The 24,129-nt window shown below is 36.7% G+C and overlaps 1 protein-coding gene across 1 annotated transcript in view; it reads left to right on the top strand.

Moving 5' to 3' along the window:
* Positions 1 to 4,429: 4,429 nt before the first annotated feature.
* Positions 4,430 to 24,129, top strand: part of LOC144979938 (uncharacterized) — a 32,064-nt gene continuing 12,364 nt past the window's right edge. Inside the window, exons 1-9 of the mRNA XM_078927265.1 lie at positions 4,430 to 4,693; positions 8,627 to 8,682; positions 10,159 to 10,335; positions 11,253 to 11,527; positions 12,297 to 12,654; positions 14,170 to 14,340; positions 14,630 to 15,187; positions 19,111 to 19,261; positions 20,702 to 23,700. Of these exons, the coding sequence (XP_078783391.1) occupies positions 4,504 to 4,693; positions 8,627 to 8,682; positions 10,159 to 10,335; positions 11,253 to 11,527; positions 12,297 to 12,654; positions 14,170 to 14,340; positions 14,630 to 15,187; positions 19,111 to 19,261; positions 20,702 to 23,700 (4,935 nt within the window). The 5' untranslated portion in view covers positions 4,430 to 4,503. The remainder of the gene's footprint in view (positions 4,694 to 8,626; positions 8,683 to 10,158; positions 10,336 to 11,252; positions 11,528 to 12,296; positions 12,655 to 14,169; positions 14,341 to 14,629; positions 15,188 to 19,110; positions 19,262 to 20,701; positions 23,701 to 24,129) is intronic.

Genomic DNA, 24,129 nt, shown 5'->3' with positions numbered 1-24,129 from the left:
TTTTTTAAGAAGTGGAAATATATTTTGACGTTAATAAAAAAAAACTCGCAGTCGTTTATGATTATGGAGCTGAAGACTCTGACTGGAGGTTGTACGATGGGAACTAACATGTCTGGTTTGACAGGAAAACCAACGGAGAGTGTGTGTAAGTGTAACAGTTGTAATCTGTGTGTGCTATGTGGTCTAGTGGTATGACACTCGCTTTCGGACCGGAAGGTACTGGGTTCAAGCCTCGCTCGGCACATATTTGAGCTCTTGGACAAGGCTCTTTACTCACTTCTCTCACCGTAGTCGGGTGTAAAATGAGTACCTGGTCGTTAACAACGTTGTCTCTGTCCGAAAAAATTGGAATATCGCCTTACAGGCGTTATGTCCCGTACTACATGTTAAGTGTTGCCGTTGAACAAGGATCCCTTGTAAAGCGCTTTGAGCACATTTAGTGGATATTGCGCTATTTAAATGCTTTTTTTTATTCAAAGGAATAGATGTGGAGATCCACATTACTGAAATGAATATAAAAGCTTAAAATGAGCAAAATACCAACAGAAAACCATTTCGAATCAACCAAAAGCGAAAACAGCTAAAACATTATACCTTTAAATCCGAACAGACTGCAGAGAGCTATTATTGATAAAAAGTTTTAGTTTTTATTAATTGAGTATGAACATTCTTTGGCAAAAATTATAATCCAAATATTAAAGTTTTATTTTTAAAAAGAAAGAAATGCCAGCATCTGTTATTTAGGAGAAAAAATATAGAATGAGGCACTTTAACAATGAAATTGGTCTATAATTTTCTTAATCTACTGTTTGCAATTTTATTCCTTCAAATGAATGCCGGTTGCCTACTCATTATACGACAATAGGAAATCATGAACTGCAAAGTATTGTAACATCAATAGCGTTGAACAGTCGTGACGTCACTTCACTCATAATAACGCAATGTAACTTAGTAACTGGTTCTAAACTATCGGAACAATGGCGGACGCCCCTATGAACTACTTCTCCCACGAGCATACAAGTTATCCAGAGGAGAGAAAAAAACATAAATCTGATCATGTTTTGACTTTTATACGTTCTGATCACATGACATGGGAAAAAGTTCTAGCCATCATAAAGAATAAAAAGTAACGATTTTCTTTGTTTAGAACCAAGCTGCTCGTTGCTGGGCGGACGTGACGTCAAACTATTGAATCCAATTATGGCCTCTGCTGTGTCATGGTAACCGGTGCCTAATCCTCAAAATTGTAATCCGCCGCCTTAAAACATGTGTTAGGTCGGGGGGGGGGGGGGGGGGGGGGGACAAGATATTTAAAAAATGAATTGAAAGGGAAACTGGAATAGTTAACTTTGAGAAATGATTAGTTGTATACAAATCGCTAACATTTGTGTTTAACCAGTTTTAATACTGGCATTATCGCCTTATTTTAACTATTATTTTTCTTCTATGTGAATTATGCTTTGACCATTTTTCTTTTCCTTTGGATGTCATCATTACCAAAATCATCATCATTATTATAATCATTACCATCATTGTCATCATCTTCAGAAAACGAATATTAATAAAAATAATAATGTAAAAAAATAAATAAATAAATAATCATGTTATAACGATGATAATGGCGTTAATCATGATGATGATGATGATGAGTGACATCAATTTCACTCCTTCTATACGATGAATTGAAAAGAGAAGAGAGTGGACGGAATGATTAGAGTTCTTGTATAGATATGTAATAAGTGTTAAATTTCAATGCAACAATGGACGTTTCGGGTTTCCCCTTTATAAAAAAACAGGATGAATAAATAACTACAGACGAATGTAGTGTTTCATTCATCCTGTTTTGTTGATAAAGGAGAAACCCAAAACGTCCATTTTATCTGTTATCGTATTTTAAATTGAAGTTTACATTCAATTTCACATTGTTATTTATTTCTTCGAGCTTCAAACAGCAACATTAATTACATTAATTAAAGGATATTTTGATAATTTATAATTTTTCTTGCCATTATCATAATCTAAGATTAACTTAGCAGATGAAAATAGTATACGTATAAAGCCTCGGATTTCCTTCTTTGCTAAGTGATTTGGCCCCAACCGCTTGTAAAGTAAACCCCCACAAGTGTATATATTAAAATGGAAGGATGAATATTCTCTTTAAAATCTAGATAGGCCTCCTTCGAATAGTTTCCAAACTGCGTGTAATGTTAGTTTTACAACTATTTGAGCTTGTTCCGTAACCACATCTAAAGTTTATTTACTCAAACATTCGTTTCGATATTTTAACCCTATGATTCGCAAAAAGAAATTAAATCTGTATACCTGGTAGATTTATGCAAGAGGATATTCAATGAGCGTCTATTTGCATGAAACGCTGAAAATTATAAATTCCTTTTAATTCAAGAGAGTTGATGTGCTGAAATGGTGTCAGTTAAACAAATTTAAATTGTTTCTTTCATTTCTTTAATAGTTCCGAACTGTTTCGTGCAATGCGTATTATTTTGCCAATAAACAGTTTACATTACATAAAAATTATGCTCAATATACATAAAAGATTTGATATAATAGCAATTTTTGTCCTTTCTCTTTATGAATAATTCCATCAAAAGAATGTTTTCCGTTTATGTGTAGACGTCTATAGAAATTTCATTATTGGAATTTTGCGAATTAGTTATTCAAGAGAACAAGATATGAAGTGAGTAGAAAAGTGCCAGAAGACAAATAGAGAATAAAAATTTTTTCGCGGCGGTGGTGGGGTTTGAACCTGCGACCTTATTGGTACGACAACTCCGCCTGGCAGGTGAGAGCGTGGCTCTACCGTGTGAGCTATCCACGAATACAATAAATATTCGTTTCAAACCCAAGTCATATTTCTAGAGACCTCTCTCACCCACTTCTTGGAGATCGCATGCTCGCTCGCGCACAACCATTGCAAAGTTATTTTTGACCAGCAGTTAAGCTTAATAGCCAATATTCTCAACACAAACATATAACATAGAAACGATTGAGACATTGAGTATGCTCCGGTATATGGGGTGAATTTTTTAATTCAGAAAAGTGAGTGGAGCAGGCACTTATGTTGGTAACAACAAGATATGAAGTGAGTAGAAAAGTGCCAGAAGACAAATAGAGAATAAAAAATTTTTCGCGGCGGTGGTGGGGTTTGAACCTGCGACCTTATTGGTACGACAACTCCGCCTGGCAGGTGAGAGCGTGGCTCTACCGTGTGAGCTATCCACGAATACAATAAATATTCGTTTCAAACCCAAGTCATATTTCTAGAGACCTCTCTCACCCACTTCTTGGAGATCGCATGCTCGCTCGCGCACAACCATTGCAAAGTTATTTTTGACCAGCAGTTAAGCTTAATAGCCAATATTCTCAACACAAACATATAACATAGAAACGATTGAGACATTGAGTATGCTCCGGTATATGGGGTGAATTTTTTAATTCAGAAAAGTGAGTGGAGCAGGCACTTATGTTGGTAACAACAAGATATGAAGTGAGTAGAAAAGTGCCAGAAGACAAATAGAGAATAAAAAAAATTTCGCGGCGGTGGTGGGGTTTGAACCTGCGACCTTATTGGTACGACAACTCCGCCTGGCAGGTGAGAGCGTGGCTCTACCGTGTGAGCTATCCACGAATACAATAAATATTCGTTTCAAACCCAAGTCATATTTCTAGAGACCTCTCTCCACTTCCACTCACTTTTCTGAATTAAAAAATTCACCCCATATACCGGAGCATACTCAATGTCTCAATCGTTTCTATGTTATATGTTTGTGTTGAGAATATTGGCTATTAAGCTTAACTGCTGGTCAAAAATAACTTTGCAATGGTTGTGCGCGAGCGAGCATGCGATCTCCAAGAAGTGGGTGAGAGAGGTCTCTAGAAATATGACTTGGGTTTGAAACGAATATTTATTGTATTCGTGGATAGCTCACACGGTAGAGCCACGCTCTCACCTGCCAGGCGGAGTTGTCGTACCAATAAGGTCGCAGGTTCAAACCCCACCACCGCCGCGAAAAAAATTTTATTCTCTATTTGTCTTCTGGCACTTTTCAACTCACTTCATATCTTGTTGTTACCAACATAAGTGCCTGCTCCACTCACTTTTCTGAATTATTCAAGAGAAATAACTCATGGAAATAATAATTATTATTTGAATTATAAAGGTTGTTTCCCTTCCAACGAGATATGAAGTGAATAGAAAAGTGCCAGAAGACAATAGAGGATAAAAATTATTCGCGGCGGTGGTGGGGTTTGAACCTGCGACCTTATTGGTACGACAACTTCGCCTGGCAGGTGAGAGCGTGGCTCTACCGTGTGAGCTATCCACGAACACAAAAATATTCGTTTCAAACTCAAAGTCCCTTCCAACGATAACTTGTTAAGATGAGCTCTTGACTGTGGGAGTCCACTTTCTATTCCTACTTCCGATTTCTTTGGATTAAGCTTTCGATACAAACAATAACAACAATGCACGTAACTTGAATTTGAATGAACACAATCGCAATGGATAACCACGAAGTAGAAAGAAACGAACTTGCAGAGGATGAAGAGAAATTACAACTTGCGCTACAAGAGGTAGCAGACGAAAGCGCAGTGTGGTATGATTACGATGATGTCGAAGACGAGGAAGATGATGAGGCACTTCTCATCGACTTGGACGCACCTTCTTCAATTACAGGCATGTAATGTAGATATGATATGTATTTATTTTATGATTATAACCAATTTTTATGATGGCATTTAGGCTGAAAATTCAATCAAATATATGATACCTTCGTAAGAATGTGGTCCAACCGAGCTGTGATTGAAATTGACATGCATGTCAAAGTCAATAGCTCAATTCAATGGTCAATCAATAATGGCAGTGTCACGTACACGGTAGCCTTGCACCTAGCCCCAGAATCTACGTACACGGTAGCCTTGCACCTAGCCCCAGAATCTACGTACAGGGTTACCTGCCTGGGCTGCCACATGCGTGAGTAAATTGGCCAAAGAGAGAATCTATACTTTGGCATTAGACACCTATTACTTATCCGATGTTTTTAATCCTAGCCTAGTGAGAGAGAAAAAAACAAAACAATCATACATGTATCTGCAAACAGCCGAACGTTTTCATTTTACAATGAGATGGAAAGGGGAAGGGATGACACTATGACGAGAGAGAGAGAGAGAGAGAGAGAGAGAGAGAGAGAGAGAGAGAGATGGGCGGGGGGATGGGGGGATAGTAAGGGGGAATGGGAAAAGATGAAAGAAACAATGGGTTGCCTGATGACGTAGTTCAAAGGATTGATACAGCGGTGTTCACGGAGCGTACTTAGTGAAATTTTAACCTTTTACAGTGACACTGATTTTTTTCTCCAGATTGCTTATGCAGAATAAACGTTTCCACCAAGAGAGCAGTAGTAAGAGTATATTTCGACTAGGGCTTTCATTAAACTATAAATCGCAAGGCTTGTCTTTTAATGATAACATTAAGACTAAGATCTGGAGTTTGGGGAGTGTAAGATGTAATCTCGCCATTAATGGTTAAAATGTTATGATTTTAAAAAAAAAATAACACACACACACACACACACACACATGAGCGCGCGCAGTCATGACAGCGAGGACCATCTATTGCTTGTGTTGCAATGGTAAACCAGTTTACGTGTACATAGATCCTGAGGCTAGATGCACCGTTACCGTGTACAGAGGCACTCCCAAAAAAAAAGAAAAGAAAAAAAAGAGGCACACACACACATCCTAGAAAGAGGATCTACGACACACACACACAGAGTCTCGCATCCTCTAGGAACTAATTTTGCGCACCAATTTTTACTGCACTTATGCACCAATTTGCATACCTATCTAGGGACACTTTTTTCCATATCTTTTTCTTAATAAACGTTTTAAAAAACCTTTGTTTTTGTTTTTTTTGCGACGGCACGTTGAAAGCAGACGTAAGCCTCCACGATTTCGGGAGGAATCATGAAAAAATTTACGATATAATTTCAAACACAACTTTTGAAATTCATCAAGGATTGTCTAGTACCGAATGTTTTTTGATAGTAAACAAATGAATGCATCTTCAAATCTAAACTGCTTTTAACGGTAAGCGTTAATTTTAAAAAATATTTTTCTGTCCAAACAAATGATTGGTAAGGATAAAGAAGCTAAGTATTGGTAACCCCGGCGCAGCTCTCTACATAAATGGATACTGTAAATCATTATCCTTGACTACAATACGAGTCACTCAAGACGATACTTCTTTTCAAAACTCGTGCTGACTTCCTGACCCCTTACCTTACCAGTGCCCACTTCCACTTACCTTGTACATAGATTCTGGGGCTAGGTGCCCTGTTACCTTGTACGTAGATTCTGGGACATTTCGCTATCCCCAGACACATATTTGAAACTCCGCTCTTTTAAACAATTATCCACATTCCAGAATATGGAATGTTTCCGAATGCACATAGAAATGAGGAAAGTTAATAAAATATCTATAAAAACATAAAATTAACCAACATTAAATCAGTTGTTACTACATATACACAATATTCGTCGACTTCGAAGTGGGTGTCATGGCCGAATGGTTTAGTCGTCTGCCCTGGAAGTTTTACCAGAATCTATGTTGTGGGTTCGAATCCTGGTTCCGCCACTTTTTTTTTTTTTTTTCAAATTTCGTCTTCTTTTTACAGAACGTTGCAAGGGATAAATGTCCCATCCATCCTCCCCCCACCTCAAAGACATTTATCCTTTGCAACGTTCTGTAAAAAGAAGACGGAATTTTTTTTTTTTTTAAAAAGTGGCGGAACCAGGACTTTAACCCGCAACGTCGATTCTGGTAAAACTTCCAGGGCAGACGACTAAACCATTCGGCCATGACACCCACTTCGAAGTCGACGCATATTGTGTAATGTAGTAACAACTGCTTTAATGCTGGTTAATTTTATGTTTTTATAGATATTTTATTAACTTTCCTTATTTCAATGTGCATTTGGAAACATTCCATATTCTAGAATGTGGATAATTGTTTAAAAGAGCGGAGTTTCATATATGTGTCTGGGAATAACGAAAATTTGTTATCCCCAGACCGGTGTCTGGGGATAATGACAGCCATCACTATAACGATAACGGAGGAGTGTTTACGTACACGGTAACTTTAGGCAGTTTAGTGAGCAGCAGCAGTGGGAGTCAAATTGTGACCCAACTCGCCCATAAGAAAGTTCTGACTGGAAAATGCCGTTCGTTTTTACTACAAGTTTAGGGGGGTTCAATTAAAGATGCATAACTTCGTTATAAAGAGTAAAGAGGAATATCGCAGATATTTTGGTATCGTTTACGTTTAACCGGGCACCTAGCCTCAGAATCTACGTACATGGTAACATTTATACACGGTAACCTTGAATCTCACCTTTAAAGGGTTAAATTGTATTGTTTGATTTTTTTTAATAACACACACACATACAAATACAGAGCGAGGTCCATCCATTGCTTGTATTGCAGCTGCAAACCAGTTACCAGAGCTGCCGTGTACGTAGATCCTGAGGCTAGGCGCCCGGTTACCGTGTACGTAGACACTGCCTATCGATAATGATGGGTGAAGTGATTATTCCCAGCTGTCTGTCGTTATTGAGTTATTGCCAAACATGTCTGCCTATAAAATAAAGAAAAACGATTATTGGCAGACCCAGACTTTTGATTATTGTCAGACACCTGTCTGGCAATATAACCAAAAGCCTGGCCTTTTTCGTTATTGCTAGACACGTTGGCAGAAGGCTGTCATTATTGCCAGACACTCAGACATGATTATAAAGAAATATGATTATTGACAGACACTACTGGCAATAACTAAAAGGCCAGGCTTTTGGCTCTTGCCAGACAGTGTCTGGCAATAATCAAAGGTACAGGTTTTTTATTATTGCCAGACACGTTTCTTGATCGCGTTGGCAGAAAGATTTTATGCAAAATGCCAAACTAAGCATGAAAAATACCAAACAATCTGAAAAAATGCCAGTGGTAATTTGTGTCCCAAATCAGTTAATATCAAGTGATATTTAACACAAGATGAAAGTAAATTGTGCTCAAATGCCATTTATTTGTTGTTGTTGAGGGAGATGTATATCATGTATATATAGTCATGGGTTTGTTAGATTATTTATTATTAGAATGAGTCAGCTATTCTTTCTTCAGCAAGGTGATGTCACCAGTTTAAGTTTCGACAACTGAATTGATTTCAAAGCTGTCTCTTTTTTTGTATGTTATCTTAATCAATTTCAGTGCTTTCAAAATTCGTAATGTCATATCCTGCAAGTTCTGTAAAGTAAACGTTTGTTGCAGGGCTTGGTACGTACCCTTTGTAAAATTGTTTTGAGTATGTATAGTGGATATTGCACTATAGAAATGATTGAGTTATTGTTATTCAGACATGGTTTTACAATGTTTTTTTTTTTTTTTACATGCTTATTACCTTTTAAAAAATTATTTACTTTTATTAATTTCCTTCAATTAAAAAATACCCTTAAGAACTTTCAATGTTTCACTTGCAGCTAAGTTCTATTCATCAAGTCAATCTACCTTCTATTTGTCTATTCATTCCCCTAATTAATCATCAATTTTTACCTATCTTCAGGTCTGTCATCAAGCTCAGGGTATGTGGAGAGTGGATCAAGAGGTCATTTTATGACGGTAGGCTGTGTTATCAGATTGAAAAAGTTGTAGTTAGGGGGTTTTGTTTTGTTTTAAAATGATGAAGTGAATATGAATCATTATGATGCATTATTTGAAATGCCTGTTTTCCATTTTTTTTTCTTTTCTCACATCTACCTCTGATTATTTTGAATAGTGAAAGAAGATATTTTCTTTGTGAAGAAGAATATTTGTACTTTTTAAACTGCATTTTGTGTCCGCTTGTGTTTATGGCAGCATTGAGGGATCTCCCTTATTTCTGCCACAGACTAGTAAATGCAAAGATTCCTAGAGACGACTCAATCCACCTTTTGGTTTCATTGTCTATTGTCGTTCATCGAATCTGCTTTGACCTGCTTTGCTTTGTCCTACTTTCGGATTTCCAGCAAAGAGCAGCCTCTGGCATTGCATTTTATTTATGCCTTATCCACCTCCATCTTCTTTCAGCGATCAGAATTTTGATGTTTACAATGTTCCAATTCTGGAGGATGTCTGCCCTGATCTTTTCTTACGAGGCCAAAAGATTTGCAGTAGTTTTCTAGTTATGTAGAACTTAATAAATATTAATTACGAATAAGATGTTTATTGTGTCTTTTATGTCACAAAGTTTATATTACAATATCAATTCTGAAATGTGTTAACTTGAGAGCCATAGAGATATGAGTAAAAATCATACATTTTATCACAATACTGATTTGATTTGATTTTTTTTTTCTTCAGCTTTGAATTTCAAAAGTAAGTTACAGGTCGCTCAAGATGCAGTGGTTATTTTGCTTTTAAAGAAATCCCAGGATTACTTGAGAGTGAAATGAATATTGCATTTCATTATATCATGATCTTTTGTGGCTTACATCACATTCCTAAATACCATATTTACTGCTTAAGGACAAAGAATGCCTTATTCATGAAAGATGTTTCCTCATTAATTGGTTTCAAGGAATCTGAGAATATCAAAATCCAGATTTAAAGCCCTTAGGCCTTAAAGCCTACCATACAAAAAAAAAACGTAATATCCATTTCGATGGTTGTATTAGAGAATAAACCCCAAATAATCATTTTTTAAAGGTTGTTTTAGGTTGTTTTATTTTTATTTATTTATTTTTTTTATTCTTTATTTATATGTGAGAGTGTCTTATGTCTTAAAATTGAGCTTTAATATAGTGCAATATCCACTAAACGTGCTCAAAGCGCTTTACAATGGGTCCCTGGCCAACAGCAACATTTAACATGTAGGACGCGACATGATACCTTTTAGGCGATATGACCATTTTTTTTCGGACAAAGACAACTCTGTTAATGGCCAGGTACTAATTTTACACCTGAGTACAGTGAGAGAATTTTAGTAAAGAGCCTTCTCCAAGGACTCAACAATGCGCCGAGTGAGGCTCGAACCCAGGTCCTTCCGATCTGAAAGCGAGTGTCATACCACTAGACCACATAACCGCACTTATGTCTTAATTATTCCAATGTTTCTAGATCGATGAAGACAGTCAGGAGAGGCGACAGATTCCTGGTATTAGCATCCCATCACAAGAGAAAACAGAAACTTTTACTGCTGAAAAGACTCTAGCATTGAATCAAGCGTTACAAGAAATACTTGAGAGTCGGATCGAATCCATTCAAGAGGCTATAGACACCAATAAAGCAAAACAGGTGGGGTTTGTTTTTCTTCAGAAGTCCTTTATAACCTCATAAAAAAAAAAATAATAAAAAGAAAAAAAAAAATTTAAAGAAAAAAATTCCCTTAATTCATCCCATAGGGGAAATTTGTCTCTTGGGTCTATTCCAAAGGAAGACTGGAATGACCCAGGCGTCAGCCGCAGTGCAGCACCGCAATTTGAGCTAGGGCGAGGTGAATTGCTCAAGGCCATAAAGTGCAGCGGCGGGTGATTGAACTCTGTACCTTTTGGGTATGAAGCAAAGACTGTACCGCTGAGCCACGTTGATCATTCAGAAACTTAGGTTTTTCCCAGTTTTGGATTTTATTCTGGAGAAAAAGTGATAAAGAATATATTTTTACTTCCAAAAGGAGGTATAACCAAACCATCAATTCTCAACATTTTAAAGAGTAGAGGTCATGCATTAACTCTTTGAGCACTGAGGTTATATTTTGCATTTCCGTCACAAAATGACTGACACCTGATTGAGGCAGCATGAGAATGATAAGCTAAGACAAAGCGACATTCGAATTCGGCATAAAATCTCGATTAAAATATACCCCCCCCCCCCCCAATTGAATGTACTGATGAAAGAAATGATACCATTGGTTCAATTTATAGTACTTTTGTAGAAAGTTGGATTGGATTACATCATTATTTTTGCCTTTCGAGACCAGCCGCACTGTGCAGCCATTGGCCAGTAGGATAGATTCTGCTCTGGTTGCACAGTGTGGCCAATGGCGCTGAAAGAGTTTTTTTAAAAACATTATTGGGGTCAATGCAGATTTTATCCTTCAAACTCCAATTTTATTTTTTTTTCAAATGATATACAGACTTTTTGTCTGAAATTTGAGGTCTGAGACAGCCCACACAAATCGTGTGTGTGTATGAATATTCTTTTTACTTTCTCAGGCAAGACTTAACGAAGGTGCTTGGGCAGATGTGGAGAGCAAAAAACGTGGGAAGGGTCGTACTTGGGGACCATTCAGATCTCCGTTCTTCAAAAGCAATGAAGCTGACTGTTTTCCACCCGACAATGAAGACACCGTTTTGAAGAGGAAATCAAACGAGCTGCAGTATGATAGCATGAAGGAGCATATGAACTACAACTATGGCACTAAGAAAATACTACTCCAGGCTATTGTGGAGGAGAGGAGGGAGGTTTTAATGAAACCTGTTATGAACAGGTTGGTAATCATAGGAGCAAGTCCTTTTTTTTCAATTTTTGTCACTGATCTTAACTTATTAACACGAATTAATAATACTCAATATGCAAATCAATTTAGACATTTTATTACTTTCACAGTACACATACTTTTACCAACTAGTTATTTGCTAACTTATTATCATGTCTGTTCAACATGTCTGGACAAAAAATTTCCTATGGATGAATAAAGTATTATTATTATTATTATTATTATTATTATTATTATTATTATTATTATTATTATTATTATTATTATTATTATTATTATTATTATTATTATTGTTATTATTATTATTATTATTATTATTAATATTATTATTATTTTCGAAGTTTGGTTTAACTGATGGAGCCAAAATGGGTCTATGGTTCAGCCGCAGTTAAGATTGGTAAATTCATTGTACCTTTATGTGGGTTATGTTGTCTTTGCATAAAAAGTTCAATAGCTGCAGGCTGTTTCAGAAAATTTGACTGGAATTGCTCATTCTGCAGGCTTTTTGAGATATTTTGCTCCTACCCCTGATTGTAGACCTGATGCGTGTCGCACAATAAATGGCTCAACAGTGTTATTCATTATAGGCCTAAATATGCAGTCAAAAGGACAACTGTTGATTTTTAGCTCTGTTTTGTTTTGTTTTTTTAAAAATCAATATTTCTCTCAAAACCACCTCAGTCTCACCCGCTACCTTCTTTACGGTTGAGATTTTTAAATGATAAATACTGACATATATTTTTATTTTTTTAATTTGAAGGTTGGAGGTTGAAATCAAGAAGTCCACAGAGCTTCAGCATTCTGCTGACTTAAAAGGGGATGATGTAGAAGTCCTTCAAGTGAGGTGGAAAGCATTGAAGCAGTCGCAGAGTGAGATGATGCAAAAGAAGCATTGTGACACCGACGAGTTGGAAGAGAATGAAAAAGAAATGGATGCTATAAAAACAGAGATGGCGAGTGAGGAAGCTGAGTATAAGAAAAGGCTGAAATTAAAGCAGACTCAAGATATGATAGTTACAGAAATTGAGGATGAATTACGACAGATCAGGCGTCTAACTGACAATGAAATTCTTGAAGATGTGGACAGTTCAAAGATTGACTGGATGAAAATATCAAAGGTTATCTTTCTATCTGTTTTTGTTTGTTGGTTTTTTTTGTTTTTTTTTGTTTTTTTTTTGTTTGCTTCAGTGTTGACTTTTGTTTGATAACTAAAGATGTCTAATTTTATTACCTTTTCTTGGGTACCATTAGTTTCACTAAAATAAGACTAAAAAATTTTCTGGTACTGGTAGGACTTAAAAGTGTAGAAAAAAAAAAAAAAAACAACATACCTAGTAACTATAAAAGAGTTTTAAGACCAGAAGAACAAAGACAACAGAAGGGGTTAAAGGGTTGTTTTTTTATTTACAGTCATATCAGCTTGGAGATGAGATATTTGTTCAAGATTAAGTTTTCATCTAATTTTTAGATGTTATTGTTCCGTTTTCTGACTTTGCAGTAAGGCATGTATGCCATGAATTGTTAAAGGTATAACCAGAATGATTTTGTTCTGCTTCAATTTTCTCAAATTGTGTGGTTTAGGTTATTTTTAAATTCCTCCTCAAGGGTCTTTCACTTCCTTTTTCCTCTGCCATTATTATAATTGTTAGTTCCTTCCAATGATAAATTGCTATTTATCTTTTGTCAAGGAATCATCCTCTTACATATGAGCACATATCGCATTTCTAGGGGTCCCAATACTCATTCGATAGAGCTCTCATGATAGACTAACGTCATATCCAAGGGATGGCAAGCAATTGCAATTTTCCATATCACGTTGTAGAAACCAAGAAATACTAATGGCTCTGAAAGATTTAATTGTGTTATGTTGCATTTTCACAGATCCATCAGCAGTAGGTGGAACTCCCCTTATGTAGGGAGCCATTGGACTTTCCTGGGCTTGTTGAGTCTTTACAAGTCCACAGCATTTCTATTCTGTCCCTCCATCTCATTTGTCCTTTCCATATGGCTTCGTGGCCTTGTCTTGGAATGAGACCAATTCATTTTGTCCTGAGTCCTCTGCTAAGAGGGAAATAGTTGGATTTGTTTTGTGAGAGATCTTGGAATATGAATACTAAGTTTTGTCGTGACCCTGGCCGGAGTCCTTGCCTGGGTGGGAAACAATTAAATTGATAGTTTTAGTTTTGGGAGATGATATTTTTTTCCTTGTAAATCATTTCTCTGTTGTGTACTGTTATTTTTTTATTTTTAACATATGAATTGTAAACATTTGAGTGTATTCCTCTTAGTGGGATCTTGTGCTGGTGTCTGGGTGAAACATTTAGTTAATCTCAAATTAAGTACACCGATAGTGTCCTTTTGGAATCTACATCTGTTCCCTATTTGTACCATTCCCCTTTGTCTTACTTATTCCTCAAGTCCTTTTAATTGTACATCTAGAATGTTTTTACTTTCCAATATTCATCCTTTTTACTGGCACTAACATGACCTAAATGTGTTGCAAGCGCTGTAAAACCATTTAAAAACAAAACGAAACAAACTTTTGAATCACCATTGCCACTTAAGATGAAAAGTTTTTTCTTTTACAGGTTTATAAATTCATTGTTCCTTTCTCTTTAAAATTTTTAATTTAGTTGTGGTTTAAAGACAGCACATCGTGGATTGACTGCCAAAAAGCATGGGACTTTATGGCCAACCCTAAGCTCAACCTGAGGCCTTGGCGTAAAGAGGAGGAAACACGATTGTTAGAGCTGGTAGAGCAGCATGAAGCAAAGAATTGGGAAACTGTGGCCAAGGAATTAGGGGTATGTCATGTTAAAAAATGAAATTTAACTTGAGCGTTTGTGAGACTATGTGGTCTAGTGGTATGACACATTATTTTCCCAAATAGAGTACTTCTAGACTTCTGTGAAATGAATTTGTTTACTATCTGTAGTGCAATTATCTTTGTACTTTTTAAATCCTCATCAGGCATGCAAATATTTTTGTTTGTATTTTTAAAATCCTCATCAGACATGCAAATATTTTTTTGGTACTTTTGAAATACTCATCAGACATACAAATATTTTTTTGTTCTTTTAAAATCCTCCTCAGACATGTCGGACACCTTTCCATTGCTTCTACCACTACCAGAGCAGATTCAACCCAGAGTTCAAATCCAGGTTGTGGAAGAAAGAAGAGGATGCAAAACTAATTGAGGCTGTGAAAAGAGTCAGGGAGACGTACAACACATTCTCCTGGGGAAAAGTGTCGGCTTTGGTCAATTCCCGAAGCGTAGTTGAATGCAGGGCGCGTTACGCTCGAATCGGAGAAGATAGGAATTTTGGTCGGTGGAATAGCTCAGAAGACGCACGCTTAATGATGGCCGTCAATTTACTCGGCCAAAACTGGTGGAAGGTGGCAAAGTTCATGGGGAATCGTACAGTCCATCAATGCAAGCAACGCTACACCCAGTCTCTGAATCCTGAGTTGAACCACTTCCATTTTACCTACGAGGAGGACCAGAAATTGCTGCGTCTTATGAAACGCTTTGGACGCCAGTGGGTGAAGATAGCTACTTGTTTTAAAGGCCGTACAGATACCATGATAAAGGGTAGAGTCAGAGCATTGGAAAAGTGGAAGAAAGAGACTGATTGGTGGGAAAGCCTTGATGTAAGCTTTTTTAAAATTATATTTTATTTTATTTTATTGTTATTTATGTTACATGTTGCTGTTGGTCAGGGATCCCTTGTAAAGTGCTTTGAGCACGTTTAGTGGACATTGCGCTATATAAAAGCTCAATTTTTTATTTTTTAAAAATTTATTTATTTATTTATTTTTTTGGACAACAATGATTTTAAGAAGTAATCATTCAGAGCCATATAGTCCGTTTAGCCAGGGTTTATTCTGGTTACTGTAAACCATTAAGCAAATAAAAGGAATTGCTTGCTTGCTCCCCTCTGGTTGTCGCAAAGTACTTTCAACCAGTAATACAATACTTAGAAAACAGAAATATTTCTTTTTTTTTTTTTAAATTGTGTTTATTATTTTTGTTGTTGACTGAAGAAGGGTTTGAACCTTCTTCAGTATTTTTTTTTTTCGGGTTGTTTATTCATTTTTGGGCAATATATTTAACGATCCACATCTTCTAATAATTTAGTATTCGCTCTGACTGCATATGGTGATGAAATCATTTTTGTGTGAAAAGTATTATGCACGGTGGTAAAAGGAAGAAGAAGAGTAAGGCTCCAGCACCTCATGCTTCAGACTAAGATTGCTACGCACAGGTTTACAGCACAGCATTTAAATCACTGGAAGGAACTCCCATTCTCACTTTACTCATGTTGTTTGGCAACCATTTATCAATCTATCTATTTAAACATATTTTTTGTCCTAATTAATTTGTTGTTTTTTTTATCTACTTTTTATTTACTGGTAAAAAGCCCACAATTTCGCGGGAAAGAGTCAGTTTTCACCACAATGACATCATCATTACTACCAATTCTACCACAATCACCAACACCACATCATCATCATACCACTACTGCCACAACAACCACTATCACACTATCCCACTACTACAACCATCACAACCATATCATCATCACTACCACTACTATTACAATCACAACCACAACATCGTCACTACAACTATTACTACAACCACCACCACATCATCATCATGATATAACACTATTACAACAACCACCGCCACCACATCATCATCTTCATCATCACTACCCGACTATATAACAACCATCACCTCATCATCATCACTACCACTATTTCTACCATAACCACTACATCATCATCATCACTACCACTACTACAACCTCCACTACATCAACATCATTACCATTAATACTACAACCGCCACCACCACATCATCATCACTACCACTACAACAAACACCACCATTACAACAACACCACCACCACCATCACAGCATCTTCATTACCACTACTACTACAACCAAAATCACCACATCATCTCTACTACTACTACTACTTCTACTACTACTACTACTATACATGACCTGAATAGTGTTGAAACACCTAAAAACAAACTACTACTACTACTACTACTACTACTACTACTACTACTACTACTACTACTACTACTACCACATCACTATCATGGTAGCATGTCTGACCGGTAATCAGAAGGTCTGAGGTTCGATCCCCAGTCGAGGAAGACTGATTCTTTAGGGATGGTTTTTTTTCTTGTATTTTTATTTCTTGCTTTGTCTGGCACCTTTCATACACACTTGTTCAGATCTTTTTCTTATATGTGGAATTTCCTTTTTCGGCCTTGAAATTCAAATTCCTCCTGGTGGTGTCTGTAATTCCTGTGAACCAAATTTTAATTTGGCATCTCTGTATATAGGGGAAAAAATCAGGACTCCATGTCGCTATAGCAGATGTCATTATAAGTGGGCTGCACTGTATATAATTCATATGATATTTATATATATATATATTATATTTTCCATACAAGGATCAATAAAGTATATCTTATCTTATAAACAAGGGTAAAAATGAGAACATGCATCCTGGGTTAAAACATACATATTTTTTCTCTCTCCTAAAATGGATTCTTTTCAACCAAAGATAAAATATAGATGAGTAAAGTTCAAATATTTCAGTTCGTTGCATGTTGCATGTTTGGTGTGGCGGCTAACACTCTGGCGCCATCGATGGGGCCTTATTGTTCTCAGACAAACTATTTCACAATGGCTTTGCATAGTGGCCAACTGTCCTGATAAAATCAGCAGCTATCCCGGTTTGGGAATATGGAGGAGAAAAATTAATTAAAAAAAAAAAAAGTAATTGGACTCTATGGAAATGACCATTGCATGTTCCAGGATTATGCTTTTTTTTTTACTAGCAAATTAAAACAATTTGTAAATTACGCCCTTTCGCAGTGGCACCCTTAGATCCCGTTGCCTAAGCATTCCATTAAGGAATTAAAACAAGGAACAGAAAAAATCTCTAAATCTAGATAATAATATTATATAATAGTCCAAACATACTGCAGTTTTGGGTCATGACGCTATTGTGGTTAGGGTGTCCCATTTTAGCTCTTTGACAAGTCGACCACTATGGCTTTGTTGTTGGATATGTCACATATTATCTTGGTTCTTGGTATTCTTTTTGGAGGGGGGGGGGGGGGGGGGGGGGCTTAGTCTATGGTATTCACCTTTGTTTATTACTTTAATCTCACCACAATTCACGTGTTACTCCAACTGTGCTCAGCAGAGGGAATAATAATAATAATATATGGTTTTTATATAGCGCCTTAACCTGTGTATCAATAAGCTCAAAGCACTTAACAGTAACATGGCTACTTTTAATCAAACATGCAATATGAAACAAAGCAATATAATTCTACAGTGCTACATGTTTAAAAGAAACGTTGTAAGATGTTTTTTAAAGAAATATGCATCATTACTGTCTTTGATATATCTTGGGAGGGAGTTCCAGATAACGGGTGCCGAATATTCAAATGTATGCTCTCCAAGAAGGACTCAGTTGTCAATGACATTTTCTGATCTGGCACAAACAAGAAATGAAGTGAGTAGAAATGTGCCAGGAGACAACAGAGAATAACAATTTTGGGGCGGTGATGGAGGCTCGAACCTGCGACCTTACTGGTACGACTACTCTGCCTGTTTGGGGAAATCGTGACTCTACTGTGTGAGCTATCCACGACCGGGGTCATGATAGAGTCACGATTTCCCCAGCTAGGCTGACTTGTCGTACCAGTAAGGTCGCAGGTTCGAGCCTCCATCGCCGCCGCAAAATTTTTATTCTCTGTTGTCTTCTGGCTCTTTTCTACTCACTTCATTTCTGGTTATTATCAACATTAGTGCCTGCTCCACTCACTTTTCTGATCTGGCACAGTAATTTGCAAATGAAATGTATTCACATAATGTGTCATTTCCATTGCAATATATTCTTAGAATGGCAGAAACCAATTTGTTTGTTAATTTAGTTTCTATTCCCCCCTTTAAAATTAGATGGTAATAATAAGTTTGTGTCTACCTTATGAATATAATATCTAACTAAAATCGTATATACAGAGCCATTAGGCCCATGGAGCGGCGTTTTTCCCGGTTTTATAGCAATTGCTTGCTACCCTTTGTATAGGATGCTAGTCTATCACAAAGTGCTTTCTGTCAGAATCTAATAGACCCATCTACTCGATCACTGCTGCTGGATGGACGAGGAGGGGGTCAGAAATTTTTTTTGGACTAATTGCTCTTGGGATCAACCTTGGCCCCTTTGCATGTGATGCCAGTGCTCTACCAATTGATCAATTGGGACCCCCAAGTGCAGTGGAACCAGTAATTGATTTAATACTCAATATGCAAATCAATTTACACATTTTATTACTTTTACCACCTAGTTATTTGCTAACTTAGTATCATGTCTGTTCAACACGTCTGTACAAAAAATTTTCTATGGATGAATAAAGTATTATTATTATTATTATTATTATTATTATTATTATTATTATTATTATTATTATTATTATTATTTACGTTGATAAAGAGTTGAAATAATTTCCAATACATTTCTTCCATACTCCAACAGGACTTCAGCAAGAACATGCTGTTAGGTAAGAATCTGACCGTCAGTGAAAGAAAGTGTTTCGAGGGTCGGTGGCAAGAATTCTACCAAATGAAGCTAGGTATCGCTGACAAAGATTATATAATGCAAGAACGAGACAAAAGAGCAGGGTTGGGTAGGTATTTTTCTCTCCCTTTCTCTCTCTCTCTCTCTCTCTCTCTCTCTCTCTCTCTCTCTCTCTCTCTCTCTCTCTCTCTATCTATCTATCTATCTCTTTTCCTTCTTATACGTGGATGTCGGGATGACTAAGGTGTTGAAAGTTGAATTTATAGCTGGAAATCTCTGACTTGGGTTGAGTTTGAATGTTTATTGAGGAGAATGGATATCATTTTAGAGTGTGCTGAATACCAATCATTCACATTGTTGACCAGTTTAGCTTTAATTCGACTTTTTAGCATCTGGTTCATCCTGACATAATACAATTTTGAGGCGATGGGTCGAATATGCCCTTTCCCTTCATTTTAGGTGTTATAATATACAACATCCATTAAGAATGAAATAGTTAGCGACAAATTCAGTCATTCAGTATAGATGCAAAGTACTACAAATTTTTTCTAAAGTGTCTTATCCCGTATTTCAACAAGCTCAAAGTGCTTAACAAACACAGCGCATGATTCACTCAAACAGACTACATTGTACTATGCAACATATTCTGTTCTACAATGTAACACATTTAAAAAGAAAATATCTTAAATGTACAGAGGTGTCACATTCCCAAAAATTTCTGGAATGATGGAAATTTTAATAGGTTTTAGCTTTTATGTTTTCTAGAAGTTGTTCAAATTTGAATGTTTTGGAAGACTTTGTCTTTAGGGTCTATTCCAAGAGAAGCCTGGAATAACCCAGACGTCAGCCGCAGTGCAGCACCACAAAGTGAGCTAAGACTAGGTGACTTGCTCAAGGTCACCACACAACGAGGCGGGTAGTCAAACTCGGTAATTTTGGGTACGAAGCAAAGACTGTACCACTGAGCTCATTGTTGAAAAGAGTCACCGATTTTGGCATAAAAGTAGATTTGTATCTATTATTGGTATGAGTGACTATTGTATGGAATAGTCTGCCTGATGGTGAAAGTTTGTAACATGAAGACAGCGGATGCGTAAGATCTTTCATTATTTTCCAGCATTTTTTTAAATGAAAGGCAGACACAGTCAATATCGTGACCTACAGTCTTTCCTGTTCTTTCGACAGTGTGTTGTATTCTTGCTCTTTTTTTCACACCACAACATGTAAACAAAGCCAGAACAAGCAACACTTAATACAAGAGATTTGTATTGTCATCACCACCACCAACCCATTGTTATCATAATAATTTAACATACATATTACCCTACTCATCTTGGGTATGAATGAATACCTGATTGTGGGTCCTGGTAAATATTTCATGAGTACTAGTACAAAAATGCGATTAACAGTTGGCTAGTACTGTATGAAATGGAAATTTGCATTCCTGTGACCTGCTAAGGATAAATGTAAAATTCTCATTTAATTATTTATTTGTCCTTTTATTTATTTATTTATTTATTTATACATCTATTTAAAATTTGCATTCCAGACCCAGATATCATTCCATCTCGACCCCCTATTCATTTGAAATACAGCAAGTTTCAAAGGGGGTTTACACAAAGGAAGAATGCCTCTTGGTCTCAAAGGCTCAGCATTCACCACCAACTCTTGAAAAATTTGAAACAACGCTTTGAAAACGAACAAGCCCAAGAACAGGCAAATCCATCGGGTGCATCAGATGAGAAGAGGATTGCTGCCATAAGGAAAGTCTTCAAAAACAATAGTTTAAAAGATGGAGATCTCACTGAGGAAGAAAAAAAAATGAGAGAAGTTATGAACAATGCTCTCTCTGATACCGCAAGTCAGGCACAGGGCAATACCATTCCCCCAGAAAGAATGAATAGAATGTTGTCAGCTTTGAACTTACATTTTCTAGGCGAAAGTACCATCAATGTCAAGGAAATACTCAAGTCCACTCAATCTGAACAACTCTCTGGTTTGAAAATAGCTCAGAGCTACAGGAAGAGGGTTAATCTGCGGCTAAGAAGAATTTTAGCAAAGAATAAATGGATTTATCTGAGAGGTAGATACAAATCCAAGCGCTTTGCACCATTCGATAAACGGAATCCCGAAGAGATTAAGAAAGAGGGTGAAGATTGGGACAAATGTGTCCCTGCTCAATTGATCAGGAGATTAGGTGGGGATAGTTTCACCTTGATGAAGTCAATCAAGCAAAAAATGGCTTCAGCGAAAGAGAGGAAAAAAAATTTACCCCATTTTGAAGATGACCCTGGTTATAAAGCTCGTTTGAATGTTCTTAAAAGGAAAGTTAATGAGGTGAGATCTCTGTGGCATCTATCACAAGAGGAGAAGGACAAACTTGAGAAAACCGCAATAAAAAAGATACCGGTCCTGAGAAGAGAGTTCCACAATGCATATGAATTAAAACATGAACTTATTCAAGGTGAGTTAGAGACTGGAGAAATAGATTCGGACTATATCAAATCAGCTGAAAAGAATAATTCACTGAATATTCATGAACGAGTCAGTAATTCAAGCTCGTCCTCTTCTGCATCCCCTACAGTTACATCATCTTCAAGTCCATCATCAGACCCACTGTTTTCGTCCATGTTCCTGGCCAGTACAAAAGATATGCTGGGAGATTTGGGTGAAAGTGAATCTGGTGATGGGGAATCTAATGTGACCTACGGCAGTATCAACTACCTGCCTCCCAGTCTGTCCACTCTCACAGGATTGAGGTCCTTGCTACTGTACCGTCAACAGTTAATAGCAACGGCTGGCAACTTGTATAACCCAGACAATTACAAAAGGATTAGGAAGCGTCAACTTCACATCATTCTTGACAGCGATGATGAAGAAAAAGAGAAGGATGATAATGAAGGGAGTGAAGAAGGAATGAAAGCAAAAGAAAGGAAGGTTGAGAGACTGTCATCTATTAAAGCCATTGAAGTGGTTGATAAGAATGAAGGACAGAACTATAATGAAGGAAGTAATACCAGCTCGTGGTTTAAACTTCCTGAGGAGAACCCCATCACTGAAGGTGTGTTTGGAATCATAAGTGGAATTGACAAAGAACTTGAAAAACGTGGAAATTTGCCATCAACAAGTTTTGCACCATATGGCAGTAAAACTCTAAAACTCCTAAATTTGCCAAATGTTGAAAAAGATTGCAAACCAAAAACAGACTTTGACACTTCTACTAAAGACACTTGGTTTGAAGAATCTGAATTACAGAGTAACTATGAGGTAATGTTTGGTCCAACTGCCACCAATGTCACTACTATGTTGAGGCTCAATCCAGATATCAAATTCGCAAAGCCAATTCCCACAGTTAATGATGATGAAGCTGCTTCAGCTCATGGAAACGATAAGAATCTTTACATTGTTGATAAGCCAATAGAATCGATTGAAAGTCTTAACACAGTGGACAAAGGAGTAGAATTGGTTGAAAGTCCTAACACAGTGGATATACAAGTAGAATTGATTAAAAATCCTAAAACAGTGGATAAACAAGTAGAATTGATTAAAAATCCTAACACAGCAGATATGCAAGTAGAATTGATTGAAAGTTCTGACACAGTGGATAAACGAGTAGAATTGATTGAAAACCCTAAAACAGTGGATAAACGAGTAGAATTGATCAAAAATCCTAACACAGTGGATATACAAGTAGGATTGATTAAAAATCCTAAAACAGTGGATATGCAAGTAGAATTGATTGAAAGTCCTAACACAGTGGATAAACAAGTAGAATTGATTAAAAATCCTAAAACAGTGGATATGCAAGTAGAATTGATTGAAAGTCCTAACACAGTGGATAAACAAGTAGAATTGATCAAAATTCCTAACACAGTGGATAAACAAGTAGAATTGATTGAAAGTCCTAACACAGGGAATAAACAAGTAGAATTGGTCAAACGTTTTAATATAGCTGATAAACCATTGGAATTGATTGGAAATGTTGAGGCTGGGGAATTATTAAGTGGACAACGATTTGAATCTGTATATAAATATAAAGAAGACCAGCAAATAATGACAGAAAAAGGAGACAAAAATAAGATTCTACAGACAATCAAAGGTTTTAAAAAAGCTGAAAAAGACAAGGATTTAAAAAATGTTGTTGTGGTGGGTTTGAATCAAGATAAAAACGAGATTGTTCACTATAAGGCAGATAAAGTTGAAAAGTCATTGACAAAAGCAAGTTCGGATAGTGAGAGAAATAAAACTAAACCAATCATCATTGACCATGACCAGAAGCTGAATACTCAACACATTCCACCTGAACAGCGTCATGAAAAGCTTCTTGTAAGCCTATTTCCTATGGGGCATCAGAAAAGAGGGCCGAAAGGGAGATGCACAAATAAACTGGATGCACAGAGACTGGTTGCCAACATGCCTCAGATTGTGAATCGTATGATAGAGAAGACACAAAACATGGCCAACTCAGAGAACGTTGTCGTCGTTGGTGTCGACCCAAACACTGGCAAAGCAGTCCATTTTAAGGGAGGTGAAAAGGCCAAGTTCAATGTAAGTAATAAAGCATTATTAACTCCTCATTTTCTTCCACTTTCTCTCTCGAGTTCATTATAATTAAATACCAAACAATTTTGCTCTATTTTCCATTCATCAACTGAAGAAAATATTTGAAAAATCTACTCTTTAGACCTTCGCTCTTGTCATTGGGTACAGTAACCCCCTTAACTCACTCAATCCTGGAGATTTTTGCTACTTTTCAAAATTGAAAAAAAATGTATTTAAAGTGAGCATATACATAGATGGTTTTATTCAACTGCCATTAACATGTAAAAACTAAAAACATTAACTTTGATACTAAGCCTATAATTTGTCTCAGAAAAATGTAATAAATAGGCACGAGGTAAAAGTAACCCCGGGTATATTACAGATATAGTCAGTGTTAGGGTTGACTGAGTTAATGTTTCACTTCAATAGTGATTG

This window comes from Berghia stephanieae, chromosome 9, assembly GCF_034508935.2.
Source record: "Berghia stephanieae isolate SIO BIC M18660-M18661 chromosome 9, UCSD_Bste_1.3, whole genome shotgun sequence".
NCBI lineage: Eukaryota > Metazoa > Mollusca > Gastropoda > Nudibranchia > Aeolidiidae > Berghia > Berghia stephanieae.
The sequence above is the reverse complement of the archived record's forward strand: the minus strand, read 5'-3'. Positions and strand labels throughout refer to the sequence as shown.